The following is a 15,493-nucleotide window of genomic DNA, read 5'->3' on the forward strand; positions in this document are numbered from 1 at the left end:
ATTTGAAAGGTGACAAACAATTGTCTTGCGATTTTTAACTGAATGTATACCTCCCCATGTCTAGTTCATTTTATATTAAAAATTAATTTTTAACGTCTCATCTTTGCACTTACTTTGTAACCAAACCAAACTTCATTATAACAATACCGTCAAATCGACCGTAAGTCCCCATTTACACTTGCATTCGTATACACCATTCCGCTAGGGACTTATATTATTCAAAACAATCTCTATACATGAAATGTTCATTTAACGCCATTCATGCCAGGCGTTTGATTAACTGACTTACAATGGTTTGGTGTTAATGTAAAATTTAAAATTTGTATAATTAACCTGGTGACTTTCGTTCGTTTTTGAAAAAGGGTACCAAAGAGCGTTGGTATATATAAGATACGTATACATGCACAGCCCATCGACATCAACACCTTTTGTAACACGGTGAAGATTAAAAGACATAAAATTTAATTTCTAGGAATGTTCATCGGATCCATTACAACCAGATGCGGAAAATCTTTCGTGGAACGTTTGGTTATTCTTTCTGGCACAGTTGTTACATGGCGCTGGGGCTTCGCCGTTGTTCACCCTCGGTGTTACCTACATCGACGAAAATGTATCCAAGAAAATGTCTTCGGTATATTTGGGTGAGTGTTTTGTTTTATCGAACTGGATTGGGTGTATTGTGTCAAACACCGAATCGTAGCAAAACGCAAACCGTTTTTATTAACAATTACCTTTTCTTCGTCGCTATGAAAGAGAATTTGATTTGTAAACCTAAACATTTTCGCTGGGGTCGACAGCATTCTAACTGTTCGAAATAGATTTGATGGATGGTGTATTTCATTCACAAATTGATATGCGCAATTTTTATTACCCTTAAATGATTATATTACACGAAATGATTTTATTTTCGGGGGGTGTGATGGTGCCAATTGAGCGTTGTATAGCAAAATGTTGAAAATTCTTATTTTACGCTTTAAGATAAAAGACATTTCGAAATTACATTATAACACCAGTTGAATTGACTTCCTTCAAGGGTGAGAAAGATTTATTCGCAATTTATTTGTTTCCATTTTTTCCCTATATTTTTTCAGCGAGCTTCTGTTAATTTCAAAGGAAGCAAAATTGAGTAGATAGAAAATTTGACAAAAAGAATTTGTAACCTTTTCAAAATGCTATTAGCTAGCCCAATTACACATAAATGATTGGATATGAAGATGGGTGGGAGATGTTGTTTTACGAAAAGGTCATCCAAAAACTGAGCTGTGATTTTTCACTGCTTAAGCATATTTTTCTTAGCACAGACTTAAAAGTGTCGGTGGACAGCTGAAATTTTTGCCTAACGCCTCTCTGAAAATTTGGAAGTAGAAAGTGTTCTCTCACAGTAAAACTCAATTCACGTCGTAACTGTGCCTAAAATTTGAATTTTAAGTGAACGATTCGATGAAAAAGTGAACCGAAAAGTACATTTCAACGCTTCATTGTATGAAAATGATGCTACGTTAGAATGACCTCCGCACGTTCCATTTTGAATTTCAACCGCACTTATGCTGAAAACAAACGAGACATTGAAAACGTGTTTTGGTCCTAGTTTTCATTGACAGATGCAGCAATCGCAATTTTCGATAGAGAAATTTATAACTTTATTTGACAGTTGCGACAATTTCGTCATGAAAACAAGGACCAAAACACGTTTTGAATGCCTCGTTTGTTTTCAGCATTACGGCGTGAATTAGAAATTCATTGACTTAAAATGTAAATTATTAACGTACAAAAGCACGGCAGAGTAAAGTTAACCAGGCAGGAGTGGACGTTTGACAAGGGACCTGAATAATCTAGTAGCCGTATATTTCAATTTCAATTTATGTCAGTGTTCATTTGAGTTCATTTTCATACAGTGTATTAGGTCCTTTATTTGACGTTTCGAAAATGAACCACTACTTCCTGGTTTATTTTACTCTGCCGTGACAAAAGGGACAAAAGGGTTGTATTTTGAAGCCGTGAGAAACATCTTTGTCAACGTCTAAATGTTTTGATTTGTTTTCATGAATTTGTGCTTCATTTGGTTGTCAAATCTGTTACAGTCTTTGACATTTCAAATGTCTCACTGTCAAATTTTTCTGAGAATTTCATTGTGTCATTGCGAATTCTTGGCATTCTTTGAAAAAAATGACAGTGAGACATTTGAAATGTTAAAGCCTGTACTTCTTATGTTTGAAGTATAATCAGCTTGATGTAAAATCTTGTACTTCAATGGTTTTAACAATTATTTTGTTAATGATATAGGCAAGAGGCAAATGGTTTATAGATGTGCACAGGCGCCAGCTCTTGATTTGTCACGGTCAAGGTTACCGGTGAAGTTTTATAGTCGAAAATTAGGAAATTCTTAGTTTTTTTTTGGGAACGATCGCTTTGAAGGAATTCTTTGATTAATTTTCCATGCAATTTATCGCTGTCAGTTGAACATCATCTTAATTGAGTAAAATTCTGAGCAAAATTATTTTGTTATTTACGACAACACAGTTGTTTCTAAAAATCTCAACATGTTACTGTTGACAACGCCGGCTTCCCTTACGAAACTTGCGGTGAACATAGCTATTATTACACATTACAGACCCAGAGTAAGACTTTTGCAGAAACTGCTAAATTCATTATTTTCACTAATTAGACGACCAATCGATAACGATGACCAAAATAATGACAGACTCTGGGTAAAATGGTTATTTATATAGTAAAATGCATGTTAAAAAAATTGAAGTACAAGATTTGAAATCAAAAAATTAAAAATGCTTTGATCGATGGAAGTAATAGACCCGATAATAATACTGGTCACATGCTTGCCGTCTGTGACAGCTTTAGATTACAATTCGAAAACATTGTCCACAGAAAAAAAAAATGTAAAACTTTTGAAAAATTAAAATTTTCATTTGATATACAGCCTAATGTATAAACCACATACCGACTAATGTAGTTCGAAAAACTTCAGGCTGATTCTCAATTAATAATTTTTCTATTCAAACTTACACTAAGTCAAAAGCAGCTTTTAAATGTTCGCTCCTAGAACCCTGTCTCCATACACATAATATCGTAACGAGCAGCCACTTCAACTTCTACATAAATATGCACGACATTTTCACACTGAAAAAAAAACCTTTTTTTGTCACAGTTTCAACTGGTGTACGGAGAAGAGCAATATATATACCGTTCTCTGTACAGAACACTTCTATCTTCTCAACATTCCGTATGCTTTTTTTCAGTTCACGTATAATGCCAGTACTTTAAACCGCATTATTAGAAAATGTTCACTCATTGAGCAATAAATTGTTTCAATGACTTAAAACCACCTGTGACACTTAAAATCGTCTATAAATTTACATATTTCCAAAATAAAATGGAGCCAAAACTGTACACAATCTGTGTAGCTTGATGCTACGATGGATTCGGAGAGACCCGCACCAATTTTGTGAATTGAAAGAGATGACTTCGCAGACCTTGTCTGAATTTACTCTTCATTAAGTTGGATGCAGGCAGGCCAATAGAAGACCGTCGGTATTGAAGGAACTGTATCCTTTGATCTTTGGGTCACTATTGCACTCATAATTGTACTCGTACTCAATCAACACAGCGATAGTTTCGTTACAATAATGTGGCAATTCTCTACCAGTCTATTCCATACTATTAAGTCTTTAGTTGGATCAGCTATGACTTGGAAACCATTAGCTCTCATACCACCCCAACGCTCTATTCCATACAAACGATAAATTCATTTCATTTTTAGTTAACTATGAAGCGAAATTCTCCGAGTTTGTTTGGTGTTCATTGTTACGAATGGTGGTTATCTTTCATTTCAGGTATATACTACACCATGGCTATAATTGGACCAGCTGTTGGATACGTTATTGCCGGTCAATTGCTACTAATTTACACCGACTTTTTGGTTGTTGATCCGTTAGCGTAAGTACAAAATTGAAAACATTTCACCCGAGTATTTCCTCAAGAGGTGTATCACTATCCCAACTCCTCGCATTACAATTCAATTTGTTTTAATGCAAGAACTAAATAAGCCGCAACGAATTTCACAATTCCAATTTGTCATAGCAACACACCATAATAATAACATCCTCACACCGACCGACGACCCCCGTGTGTATGTTACCCAATAAGAATGTTATTATTGTTATTAAATGTGAAAAGAGGTGTTTGGCTCGAAAGTGTATAACTGATGATATGTTCATTGTTCAAGTACACACGAAAATACCTTACGCGTAAGGGGGGATGTGGATAAACGATAATATAGCCGGCAGTTCATCGAACAGGGAATATAATATATTTCAATGATTATTTAGCCGAAGAGATTGAAATATATCTGTCCCTGGGGCTACACTTGTGAAGTAATATTCCAAGTCAATTTTTTAGTGTTTCGAAATTGGCTGCGGCAGTAAAATGATGATGCTCTCTACGATAATTTAGTGGCCGTGTATCGCCGGCTGTAAATATTTTGAGGGATTTTTTTTTTTATTTTCATCAATTTGAATTTATTGAATTGAATTTCGCTCATATCTTATGCTGGTGCGTGGTGCTTCATGCTTAGAATTTTTTTTTTACCACTTCGTATGGCTGGGTAACATTTTAGCCGGTGTTGCTTGGTTACGAGCCAGATTAGTACTACTACCTATCAAACACTTCCCAAACAATATTGAAAAAAAACAACTTATCGGTGTACACTGTACGTACAGGTAACAAGGAGCGTCAGTTAAATTTAGACATGAATTTGATTCATCTGTTTTTCAACAGGTCCACTCATGCGGTCTTTAAGTCTTTATTAGATTTCATTATGAATTAAGTCTTTACCGGTCTTTTACGGTGAGTGTAACTTTTTCACCCGTATGAGGAAGTATAAGCAATTTTAACAGATGAAGCAAATTCCTAACCACTGACGTCCACTGTAATTTATTGGTATTACTCATTAATCAGGAAAATTTTAATTCAGAATACCAAAAATCTGGAAAATTTTTTAGGAAACGTAAATTAGGAAAAATATTTACGAAACCAAATATTGGGAAAATGTGAAATTGGGAAAACATAAAACAAGTAACACGAAAAATATGAAAAGTTGGAAGAAAAATTAGTTTTTTTTCCATGAGAGTTGCATAGACTCTCACCAATAGCTCGCCATTCGATGATGTCGACTATATTCGAGGATGTCGACTACATTCGAGTACATCGACTATAGTAGAGGACATCGACTATATTCGAGTACATCGACAATATTAGATGACATCTACAAATATATTGACTATATTTGAGGACATCGACTATCTTCGAGAACATCTTCTATATTCAATGAAGTCGACTATATTCGAGAATGTCGACTATATTCAATGACATCGACTATATTCGAGAACATCGACTATAGTAGAGGACATCGACTATATTCGAGGACATCGACTACGTTCGAGGATGTCGACTATATAACGTGACATCGACTATATTCGAGGATATCGACTATATTAGATGACATCTACTATAGTAGATGACATCTACTATATTCAAAGAAGTTGACTATATTAGAGGACTTCTACTACATTCGAGGATGTCGACTATATTACGTGACATCGACTATATTCGAGGACATCGACAATATTCGAGAACATCTTCTATATTCAATGAAGTCGACTAAATTCGAGGATGCACGTCCCCCCCTTGCACGTCCTTATAAACTTTGATGTGGATATTTTGTCCGAAATTTATTTTGTCCCGAAACTCATTACAATTTCTGATTCATGGTTTTCTTAATGCTTAATGCTTCCTAATAAGTGGAGTTCCTGATTAATTTTTCCTGATTTGTGTTTCCTGAATAATGTTTCCTGATTTTTGTCTACTGATTATTGGATTCCTGATTTTTGTCTTCCTAATTAATTCATACATCCCAAATTCAACGAATTTGATATTTTCGATCAATTGAGATTGGAACCAGTAAGGATCGTAGATTCTTGCGGTAATTTAAAGGCCATTTATCCTCTCTCGACCGATACACAACTTGATCGATTTCGTTGAAGAGGAACTTATGGGAAATGGGGAAAAATATTGTTGAAACAAGTGATCGTTTCTTGTTGTCAGTGAGGTGTAGGACATAGTCCTGTATAGAAAAGAAAACCAGCTCCACGAGCACACCTACGAGATTGACATTCACGTCAAGCGATTACCGGCTTTGGAGTAAAATAAATGTTCAGGAACAGACCAGCAAGAAAATTTATCTGCCACATGCGACGCAGATTTTTTTGGTAAAATTTTGGTTGTTTCCAGTCAATTTTTTTTTGGTAAAAATTATTTGGCAGATGATGAGAAACCCTAAGCCAGCTTGTTTGAACTAATTGGGTGTAAAATTTAATTTTTGCGTAACGAAGCTGAAAGCGTCAACTCTAGCGATATCATTCATTTTAGAAATTGTATTTCAAAGACTGCGTCACACTTTTCTCGAAGAGATTTTTGTTGGTATTAGACGATATACACTAGCAACGCTCTTCAAGCAAAAGTGGTACTCTAAATCGGATACTGAAACTTGACAGTGCTCCACACAAAATTTTACACTGTAAAAAAGTGAGGATAACATAGTACTCTATTTGACAGCTGTCATTAATAGCACTTTTGCTTGAAGTGCGTTGACACTAGTAATAATTGCTTGTTGATGTGTTTAACAAATTACTTCGAAGAGGTTGTAAATTCATCTGCATGACGATTTAGTTTCTAATTGACATTCTCGCTAGTGTTTGTTCAGTCAAAATTTGAGCTAAAAGAAATGATGAAATCATACAAGTCGACTACGATCATTGAGATATAAAGTATCAAGCATGAACCCACAGGTTTCTCTTCAATGGCCTCTTTTAACGTAAAAACCGACAAATTATATGAGCATACTTAATTGTAGCTTAACTACTTCAATGAAGCTGGCAGGCACATTTCTACAGATAATCACATGATAAACCCACAGCATAAACATTCATAAGCCGTTTTACCAACACCAAAACTAATTTGCTGAAAGTGTAACTAAATGCCATCATAAATCTACTTAGCTTTTTTTTGTCGAAAAAAAAATGAAGTGAAAATAAGAAAGTTACGTTTCGCCGTCTCTATTATGGTTAAATTCAATTTTCACCACATCTCTCCCACTACAGAGCCTCTGGAAGTATATTTTTCTTTTAAATAACCTGCTATTATTCAAATCAGCATGGCACAAACAATAACAACATTATACGGAAAAAATGTACCGCCGTTGTTGCTGTACGCTATGAAAAATGCTGACGGGATTTTTTTTGAGGAAAAAAAAGCATCAAGAAACAAAATCGTCGTTTCCACGTGAATCCAAGCAAATAACCTTTGGCTGAATTAATAAAATGCAATTTACACTCGCATTTTTTCACCCTCGCTCCATTTTTTGAAAACATTATTTGTTGATGTTACCTACCTTTTGATGACTTCCTTTCTATTTCCACCCAGTCTCCTGTTGCGAGAGAGATGGGAAAAAATATGCTGGAATGAGGGAGTATGCTACTTTAGGGTTTGCTTGTTTATTATTTTTATTTTTTGTTCGGTTTCATTCAAAATATTTTTAAGAGACTGAAAAGCATCACTTCAAAAGACTCTGGATGACTCTATTTTAGCAATGTCGTAGCCACATACATTCGGAATGCAAACATGTAACAAAAAAAAATAATTTCCCATATGTTTGCCGTTGAAGGGGGCGATAAATGGTTTGTATCGCAGATTGTGCGGTTGAATGAAAACAAAAAATAACAAAAAAAAAATTAGAAATGTTTGCTAGCGAAATATGTATGTCGAGAATCTCAACAATCACAATAGCAAACATTTCAGCATCATTTAATGTATTTGAAGCATTGAAGTGCCTTTGTGTGAATATTTTGGATTTGTATTGTTTTACGGTTAATATGCAAACGGTTCACAGTAAATATTTAGGTTCGAAATTCTAAATCATAAACAATTTGGGATGCATGATTGGAATGAATATCAATTGAACATTAGATTGGTCAAGACTGAAGTTGAGGAACTTTTCATAATTTTATACAAATTGTGTTTCGATTATGCAACCAAATTGTTTTCCAGTTAATGTTTGAAAGCTCAGGAACGTTAAATGTTAAGCTTTTTTTTCAAAATCTATGAATAAGCCGGGCGTGATATTTCGTTTATCTTATACCCACGGGAAAACCACTTTTCAGAGTTAATGGTGGAATAAAGGCGTCTCTCGCTATTATTCCTTTATCGGAATAAGAAAATTAGAGAGCCAAAACCATTGTCCACTAGAATTTTTTTGTGGACCGGTTTCACTCTGGATTTTTATATTCAAGAGTCATATCGCCAAATCTTCAGGCGATTTTTTTAACTATGGGAACAAGCGGTCTTCGATTTTAATGAGTGATAGCTCGTTGGATTCGTCTTTCAATTCTGGGAAACACGTATCTTTCACTTTTTCTATAAAAAAAAATTCTTTCTGTCAAAAGCTCTCAGAAGTAAAGATGTGTGCTAATGTTGTACGAATGTCGGCCTTGGAAAGACCTACAGGTAGAGTATACGCACTGCTTGGTGCGAGTACATCCACGAGAGTTATGACATATCGAAGCATTTTTCTATTGATAAGGTAAAAGAATAGTAGACGATAAAAAATGACTGCCGCAGTACCGTTCCAGATGCTGTTCCAGCTGTAGAACCCTCAGAAAGAAGGAAAAAATCTGCATTTTTTACCAAGACATCTGTGGGCTTGCAGCACAAAAGTACTGGGTTCATTTATATGTGCAACGATAGTGGGTGAGGCCAGCTACAACAGCCCATACTCAGTTCCGTGGAACAACGAAGCTGCAGAGAATCCGGACTCTCCGAATATTCAATATATTTTTAGTCATAACTCTCGTGGATGTACTCGCACCAAGCAGTGCGTATACTCTACCTGTAGGTCTTTCCATTCGTACATTCGTACAACATTACAACAATTTAAATTAATTTTTTCTTGAGTTATTGCCGAAAAACTGTTTTCGGTGCACTCTGACATGTCTTTAGTTTTGAGAGCTTTTGACAGAAAATAATTTTTTTTTTTAGAAAAAGTGAAAGATACGTGTTTCCTAGAATTGAAAGACGAATCCAGCGAGCTATCATTCATTAAAATCGGAGACCGCTTGTTTCCCGATCGCCTGAAGTCTTGGCGATATGACTCTCAATAAGCTTACGCAAGAAGAAGAAGCTTTTGTCTAGGGGATGTATAATGCTACTGAATTTAAAGTGCAACTTATCCTAATCCAAACCGTCTTTTCATATTTTATTGGATCGAAGAAATTATTTACTCACATTTTTCACATTTACACTACTGTTTTGCACACGTAAAGAGTGCCACTTTCGTATCGAAGCTGTTCTTCTCAGTTCTCAATAACACAAAAAATGATAGGAATCATAGAACACGCTTTAAAACGAAAGTGGCACCTTCTACGCGTGCAAAACAGTAGTAAAGCCGAGAAAATTTCCGTAACTACTTCCTCTGACTTGTCTGTGCAGAAGTGAAACGTTTGTTCAACAATCGTATTCTAAAACAATTAGATGTTATGATGGATTGCTTCATATACAGCATGAGTAAAATTTCGAATCTATTACTTCTGTCAACGCACTGTCTAGCACCAAAGCTGACGTTGACGTCACTCAAATAGAGGACTGAACCGATCTAATTGAGTAATGTCAAAGTCAGCTTCGGTGCTTGACAGTGCGTTGCTTCTGTCAAAACAATGTTATTAAATAAGATAACAAAAGTCCAACTGTTAATTGTGTCATTGCTGTCGATAACTGATGACACCGATGCATTATGGATCTGCGTGGTCCTATTTAATGAACTTTAAAAAAATGACAAAACTGTCGCACAGAGACCTCGACAGAGACTAATTTTTCCCATTTTTACTTTCAGTCTTGGATTGACTCCACAGAGCAAGGTAATTGACAAGTCAAAACCGGAAAAATTTATTTTCCTTCAAGAGCAATGGACAGTACTCTGAAATTATAGTCGAAATTTGAGCGTAGTATTTTTGATGTAAAAATCTCCGCTTTGGAAAATGTAGAGGTACAACCCCGACTACAAATGTATTAGCAAATTGACCAGATCCGAGAAAAGCGTGTAGTATACCACATATACTACTCACCACTTTTCTGAGTGCTGGTCAAAATTCAGCGTGCCATCCATTGCTCCCTCAGGAAAAAACAGCAATTTACCTTTAATTAATACCGGATTCGTCCCACCCACTTTCTAAAGGTCTGGGTTGGAGCTTGGTGGATTGGTTTCATTTTCGTTGCCGTGCTGTGCGTTTTACTGGCCATTCCCATTTTAGCTTATCCACGATCTTTGCCGGGTGACTAAAATGATTTGCGATGTAAATCGGAAGTAATCTTATGTTCCTCTCCTATCAAATAGGCTCATTTGAACTGCAACAGGACAAAGTATCTGAAGCGCATGATGGAAGTGATGCTGCGAAAAAGTATTCACGCTTGAAAGACATACCAGAAGCGCTGTGGACGCTGCTGAAAAATCCTACATTTGCATTTCTTAATCTAGCTGGTGCGTCTGAAGGCCTAATTATAGCGGGATTTTGGTAAGCCTTTTTGCGTGTCCTTCTGCAACAGGAATGAACCCTAGGCTAGTTAACAATGTAAGGTATTTGACGATTTTCTCTCTGTTTCATAGCGCCTTCCTTCCAAAAGTTATCGAAAATCAATTCAGTGTAACTGCTGTCTGGTCAGCCATGTTAATGGGTTTGATAACGGTGCCAGCTGGTGGTGGAGGAACATTTTTGGGTGGCTATTTGGTCAAGAAATTTAACCTGACGTGCTCTGGAATCATAAAACTTTGTCTCATCGCTACCATCATTGCCACATTGTTCACCGTTTGTTTCATGCTCTCGTGTCCGAACTTAACTTTTGCTGGTGTCACGGCCGCATATTTTCCGACCAAATTGCCAACGCTTAGCACCGAAGCTAGGAAAATGGACATGCAATACGGCTACAGTTTGGACAGTTCATGCAACAGTAAATGTTCGTGCAATCGGAAAAACTACGATCCAATCTGTGGTGTTGACGGAATAATGTACTACTCACCGTGCCATGCTGGTTGTTCGAAGGAGCTGAGCATGGAAAATTCGAAAGTTTATTTGGATTGCGATTGCATCGTTGCACCGAATAGTACACAGGATCGTGGCTTCGATGCCATCAATACGATGTGTGAAACTAGTTGCAGTAATCTCTGGTTGTTCATTGCGCTCTGTTTCTTTGTCATGCTATTCACATTCCTAGCAACGATGCCGGCTCTGTCAGCGACGCTGAGGTAATTCAATTTTGCCAGAGCTTTGAAAGCAAATTTGGAAAAGTTTCCTATCCTCGGTAGATGTGTGCACGACAATCAGCGCAGTTTTGCATTGGGTATACAATGGATCAAGGTGCGAATATTAGGCACGATTCCTGCCCCGATGATATTCGGTACACTAATTGACAATACCTGCATTTTATGGCAAGAATCATGCGATGATGCTGGCAACTGTTTGGTGTATGATAATCACTACATGAGCAAGTATGTCCCATATTGTCCCTCTATTCTAATCAAATTCGCATCAATCAATTAAATACGCGGAAGTCGATTACGTTGTATATCCTACATACGTATAAAGACTCATCGCGGTCCGTGTGGCATGCAAATTGAATGAAAAAAATAATTTAAAAAAAAATTGTTTTCAGATATATGCTAGCGCTGGCGGTAATCGGCAAAGCGTGTTCAATAATATTTTTCTTTGGAGCATGGTGGTGCTATAAACCACCGAAAGGGAATAAATCCATGGAAAATGGTGCGGATCAACAAGTGACTGTATCACAGAACGGTAACGCTAATGTGGTAAATTCAACTGAAAACAAGAGATTTTAATGTGAGATGTGGTTTTTGAATAATAAAATCGGATGGGCGCTCGGTGATTATGTTGCTGGAGGGATGGGGGAGATTTTTTTTTAGATAATTAATTGAATGAGACGGTTTTTTTGCTCGTTATGTCCATTAGGATGACTGCTATTTTTAATGTAACTTTTTTTATGTACCGACAGCAGACTACATGTCCATGTTTTATGCATATTTATGTTTATGGAGCGTCAGTTAAAGAGGCCATCTCTAAATGTAATTTATGATACGAGATTCATCGATCAATTAGGTTATATCAGTAGAATTAGACGGACCTAAATTTAAGCTTTATTATCACCTGAGGGGAATGAGTCACAAAACCGGTGATTGAAAATGCGTGGAGCGTTGAAGTGTAATGTTGAAGAAATAGTTTTTCCTAACCATCTGGATTTTTTTGTATTGCTGGGTTTGGTGACGAATAATGGCTTATCCTTGTATCACTTGCTTTCACCCAAAATGAAAAACTACTCAGTTCAGTGTGACTAGTTAATTGTTTTTTTATAGCCATAATTATGGTTCGTCAATGAACCGAATGCAAGGGATGAATAATCGCCCAAAACCACTTACAGTGGAGGTCAGAGCCGGATTAACCCATGGGCAAAGTGGGCCCGGCCCAGGGCGCTGGAAAAATGGGGGCGCTTAGAAATTAAATTTTCTCGACAATGTAATCATTTCACGTTCAACATAAGTCATGCACAAATCAACGTCGATTAAAAAAAATTCGCGCTCGCTTCGCTTGCGTCTGTACATTACATTCTTGGGGTAAATGTGAGCTACAAGAAATGCATATATACATCTAACTTGATATTTTTGAATAATACACGCACATCGACTAACCCAAGGCTGTTCGTATTTGGTTATTTAAAGCGTTTTTATGATGGTCCTGCTTTAGAAAAGTTGAACTTTGAGGCTTCTGGCTGAAGACACTATAAATAATTTTCAATAACCATTCCATTGCTTCATTTTCGTCAGCCGCCGGTGATAGTCGGATGATGGAAAGCTTTTTGCTCATGAGGAATTTTCGAAAATTTTGTAAATTCCTCATGAGCTGAAACCTGCTCATGATCGCCGGACAACGGGAGTTTGGAACAAATAAAGCAGCTGGAAAAGCTGCCGAACAAATCCGTTTCCGCCCATTGAAAATTGTTCATGGCATATATTCGCGATTTTTTTTGTCGAAATCCAAGGCCAATTACTTAAATTTCAAGTGAAGACAAAGGATCATTCTAGAGTGCCCTAAACTTCAATACTTTTGGGATCCCGAGTCCTAGATCCTTGAAATTGCTTCAACGCAAGTCGTTTTTTCCGAATCATGACCTTACCCAACGCACTGCTCCTAGCATGAACATAAGAAATATTTGGAGGCTGATGAAGTCACAGTAGGCACTGCGTTTCTTTCGTGAAGATAGGTGACTTGTTTTAGTTGTGTGAGTTCAAACACACAATACAATCAATCTTAAGCGGTAGCTCTCATCACAAAAGCCTCCAAATTCGACGTTTGTCAAAGTAGTGTTCATGCTAGGAGCAGTGCGTTGCCTTACCAAGCGAGTAAATCTCGCAATATAATGAAACTGTAACAGTATCACAAATATTGTGTCAAAAATTCACGTTTTTTTCTTGGTTTTTCCTCACAACGCGTTCATGTTCTAACGATCTTCCAAGTGAAGTGAAAAGTGAGAATAATGAGAGGACATTCGAGTGTAAATTGAAAGAACACCTGAATGAAACTATAGATTGTGATGTAAATTTGAATTGTAGTGTTCATTTTTCAATGTCTGTGATTATGGAACTTTGTATTTGAAAATAGCTATTTGCTAAATAAATTTGTTTGATTTAATTTGTTCTTCAAGAAGAATTTCAAGAAAAAATTGTTTCGGATTCATTCTACAAACTTCAAACTTAAAATCCCGAAAAATACGAGCGAAACCTTTTTATAACTTTACTTGATTTTTGTTTGTGGGAAAGTTTTGCGAATTAATCACGAAAACTCTGGTTATATCATATATCTCTCATTCATATATGGTTATATGTTATCATAAGCTTGCCACCTCGCCTCGCTCGCCGTTTCTAACTACACATTACTTAGAAAATAATATTCTTGAGGAAATGTTGAAAACATTTTATTTGATTTGGTTGACAATGTAGGAAACAATTTCTTTAATAAATTTTTCATGCGGCGCTGCAAGGCTCTTTGCCCAGGGCGCTGTAAATGCTAAGCCGGCCCTGGTGGAGGTGTGACGCAAGTCCTGTTATTCACTTACAAAAGAACTGATATCGGTGTAGGTGACGCTTACAGATTCGACACGCAAAAAGGTATGCGTCACAAATGGCAGCTGATGAGGAAAGTACACGAAAGTTTTATCAACAAAAATCTTACCAGAAAAATTTTAGGAAGAAAATTCTAATAAAAATTTTGCGTCAAAAAGTGGCAGATGATTCGGCTTTCTTCCGTTTGAATTCCATTCTTTAAAGCAATATATTTCACAATTATAAACATAGCTAACGCCGACCCGTACGAAACACCTATTCGTATCAAAAGTCTTTAATGTGAAACTCTTCATTTCTCTTACTTCATTTTCTTCTCTGCTGAAAAACTATTCTCCCTTTAAAATCACTTACATTATCCACTCTTTGCCTTGTTATCATATACAATTAAATTGCCGGGGCGGTATATAGACAGCCCCGTACGAAGTCAAATTTCATAAATTCCTATTTAAACAGCTATATACCGCTATATTTACCTATATTTCACTATAAATAAACATTTCACAGATAAATATATGCTATTATATAGCTCTATATGCCTGTATATAGCTCAATATAGCTGTATATAGGTATATATAGATGTCCGTATATGGAATCCCTGAAACCCCACACACATAACAAATTTTTTCCATGTTAACAGAAACTATCTAAGTACAAATTTTCCCACTTTATATCGTTTTTACTAAAATCCAATATGGCCGCCGGCAGCCATTTTGTTAAGAGACCGGAAATAGTACCGACGCTTTACATTCGTTAATACCTTTCAAACAAAAAAAAATTCATGAAATTCGGTCAAAATTTACTCGAGATATTGACAAAATACTCCACATTCACTGTACTTCCGAGTAGCCAGATAAGAGCTCACTCCAAGAGACCTAGCTCACGCTCCGGAGAACATAATTTCATAAAAAAATTTTTCCCTGATTGGTACGGTCAATACCTATCTAATAAAGCTAAAACAGACGAAATATGTTCAAATGTGGCCGACCTACAAGCAAAAACTGCTTGCCGCCCTGTGCCTGTTCCACACCAAGGGGTCTAACTCACGAGTCGGTCATCCGATTTCCATAAACTTTTTTTTTGTCGATCGGTATTGTAAATACCTTTTATTTGACGTATCACTTACAAGTTTAACGTTTAAATGTCCGGAGATATCTTCGAAAAACCGTAAAGCACTTATTGGGCCACAGCTCGGGAAGGGTCGATCCAAAATCACTCATCTTCGAACTTAGCCTGTCTTTTGACATT

General features: G+C 36.5%; 1 protein-coding gene across 1 annotated transcript in view; it reads left to right on the forward strand.

Annotated features, from left to right (window-relative positions):
- The window catches only part of LOC119072568 (solute carrier organic anion transporter family member 4A1), a 36,105-nt gene extending 22,729 nt beyond the window's left edge, over positions 1 to 13,376 (forward strand). The window contains exons 4-11 of the mRNA XM_037177808.1: positions 473 to 641; positions 3,849 to 3,951; positions 9,956 to 9,980; positions 10,298 to 10,394; positions 10,457 to 10,634; positions 10,727 to 11,362; positions 11,423 to 11,605; positions 11,770 to 13,376. Coding sequence (XP_037033703.1) covers positions 473 to 641; positions 3,849 to 3,951; positions 9,956 to 9,980; positions 10,298 to 10,394; positions 10,457 to 10,634; positions 10,727 to 11,362; positions 11,423 to 11,605; positions 11,770 to 11,953 — 1,575 coding nt within the window. The 3' untranslated portion in view covers positions 11,954 to 13,376. The remainder of the gene's footprint in view (positions 1 to 472; positions 642 to 3,848; positions 3,952 to 9,955; positions 9,981 to 10,297; positions 10,395 to 10,456; positions 10,635 to 10,726; positions 11,363 to 11,422; positions 11,606 to 11,769) is intronic.
- The last annotated feature ends 2,117 nt before the right edge of the window (positions 13,377 to 15,493 follow it).

Source organism: Bradysia coprophila, assembly GCF_014529535.1.
Source record: "Bradysia coprophila strain Holo2 chromosome IV unlocalized genomic scaffold, BU_Bcop_v1 contig_84, whole genome shotgun sequence".
Taxonomy (NCBI): domain Eukaryota; kingdom Metazoa; phylum Arthropoda; class Insecta; order Diptera; family Sciaridae; genus Bradysia; species Bradysia coprophila.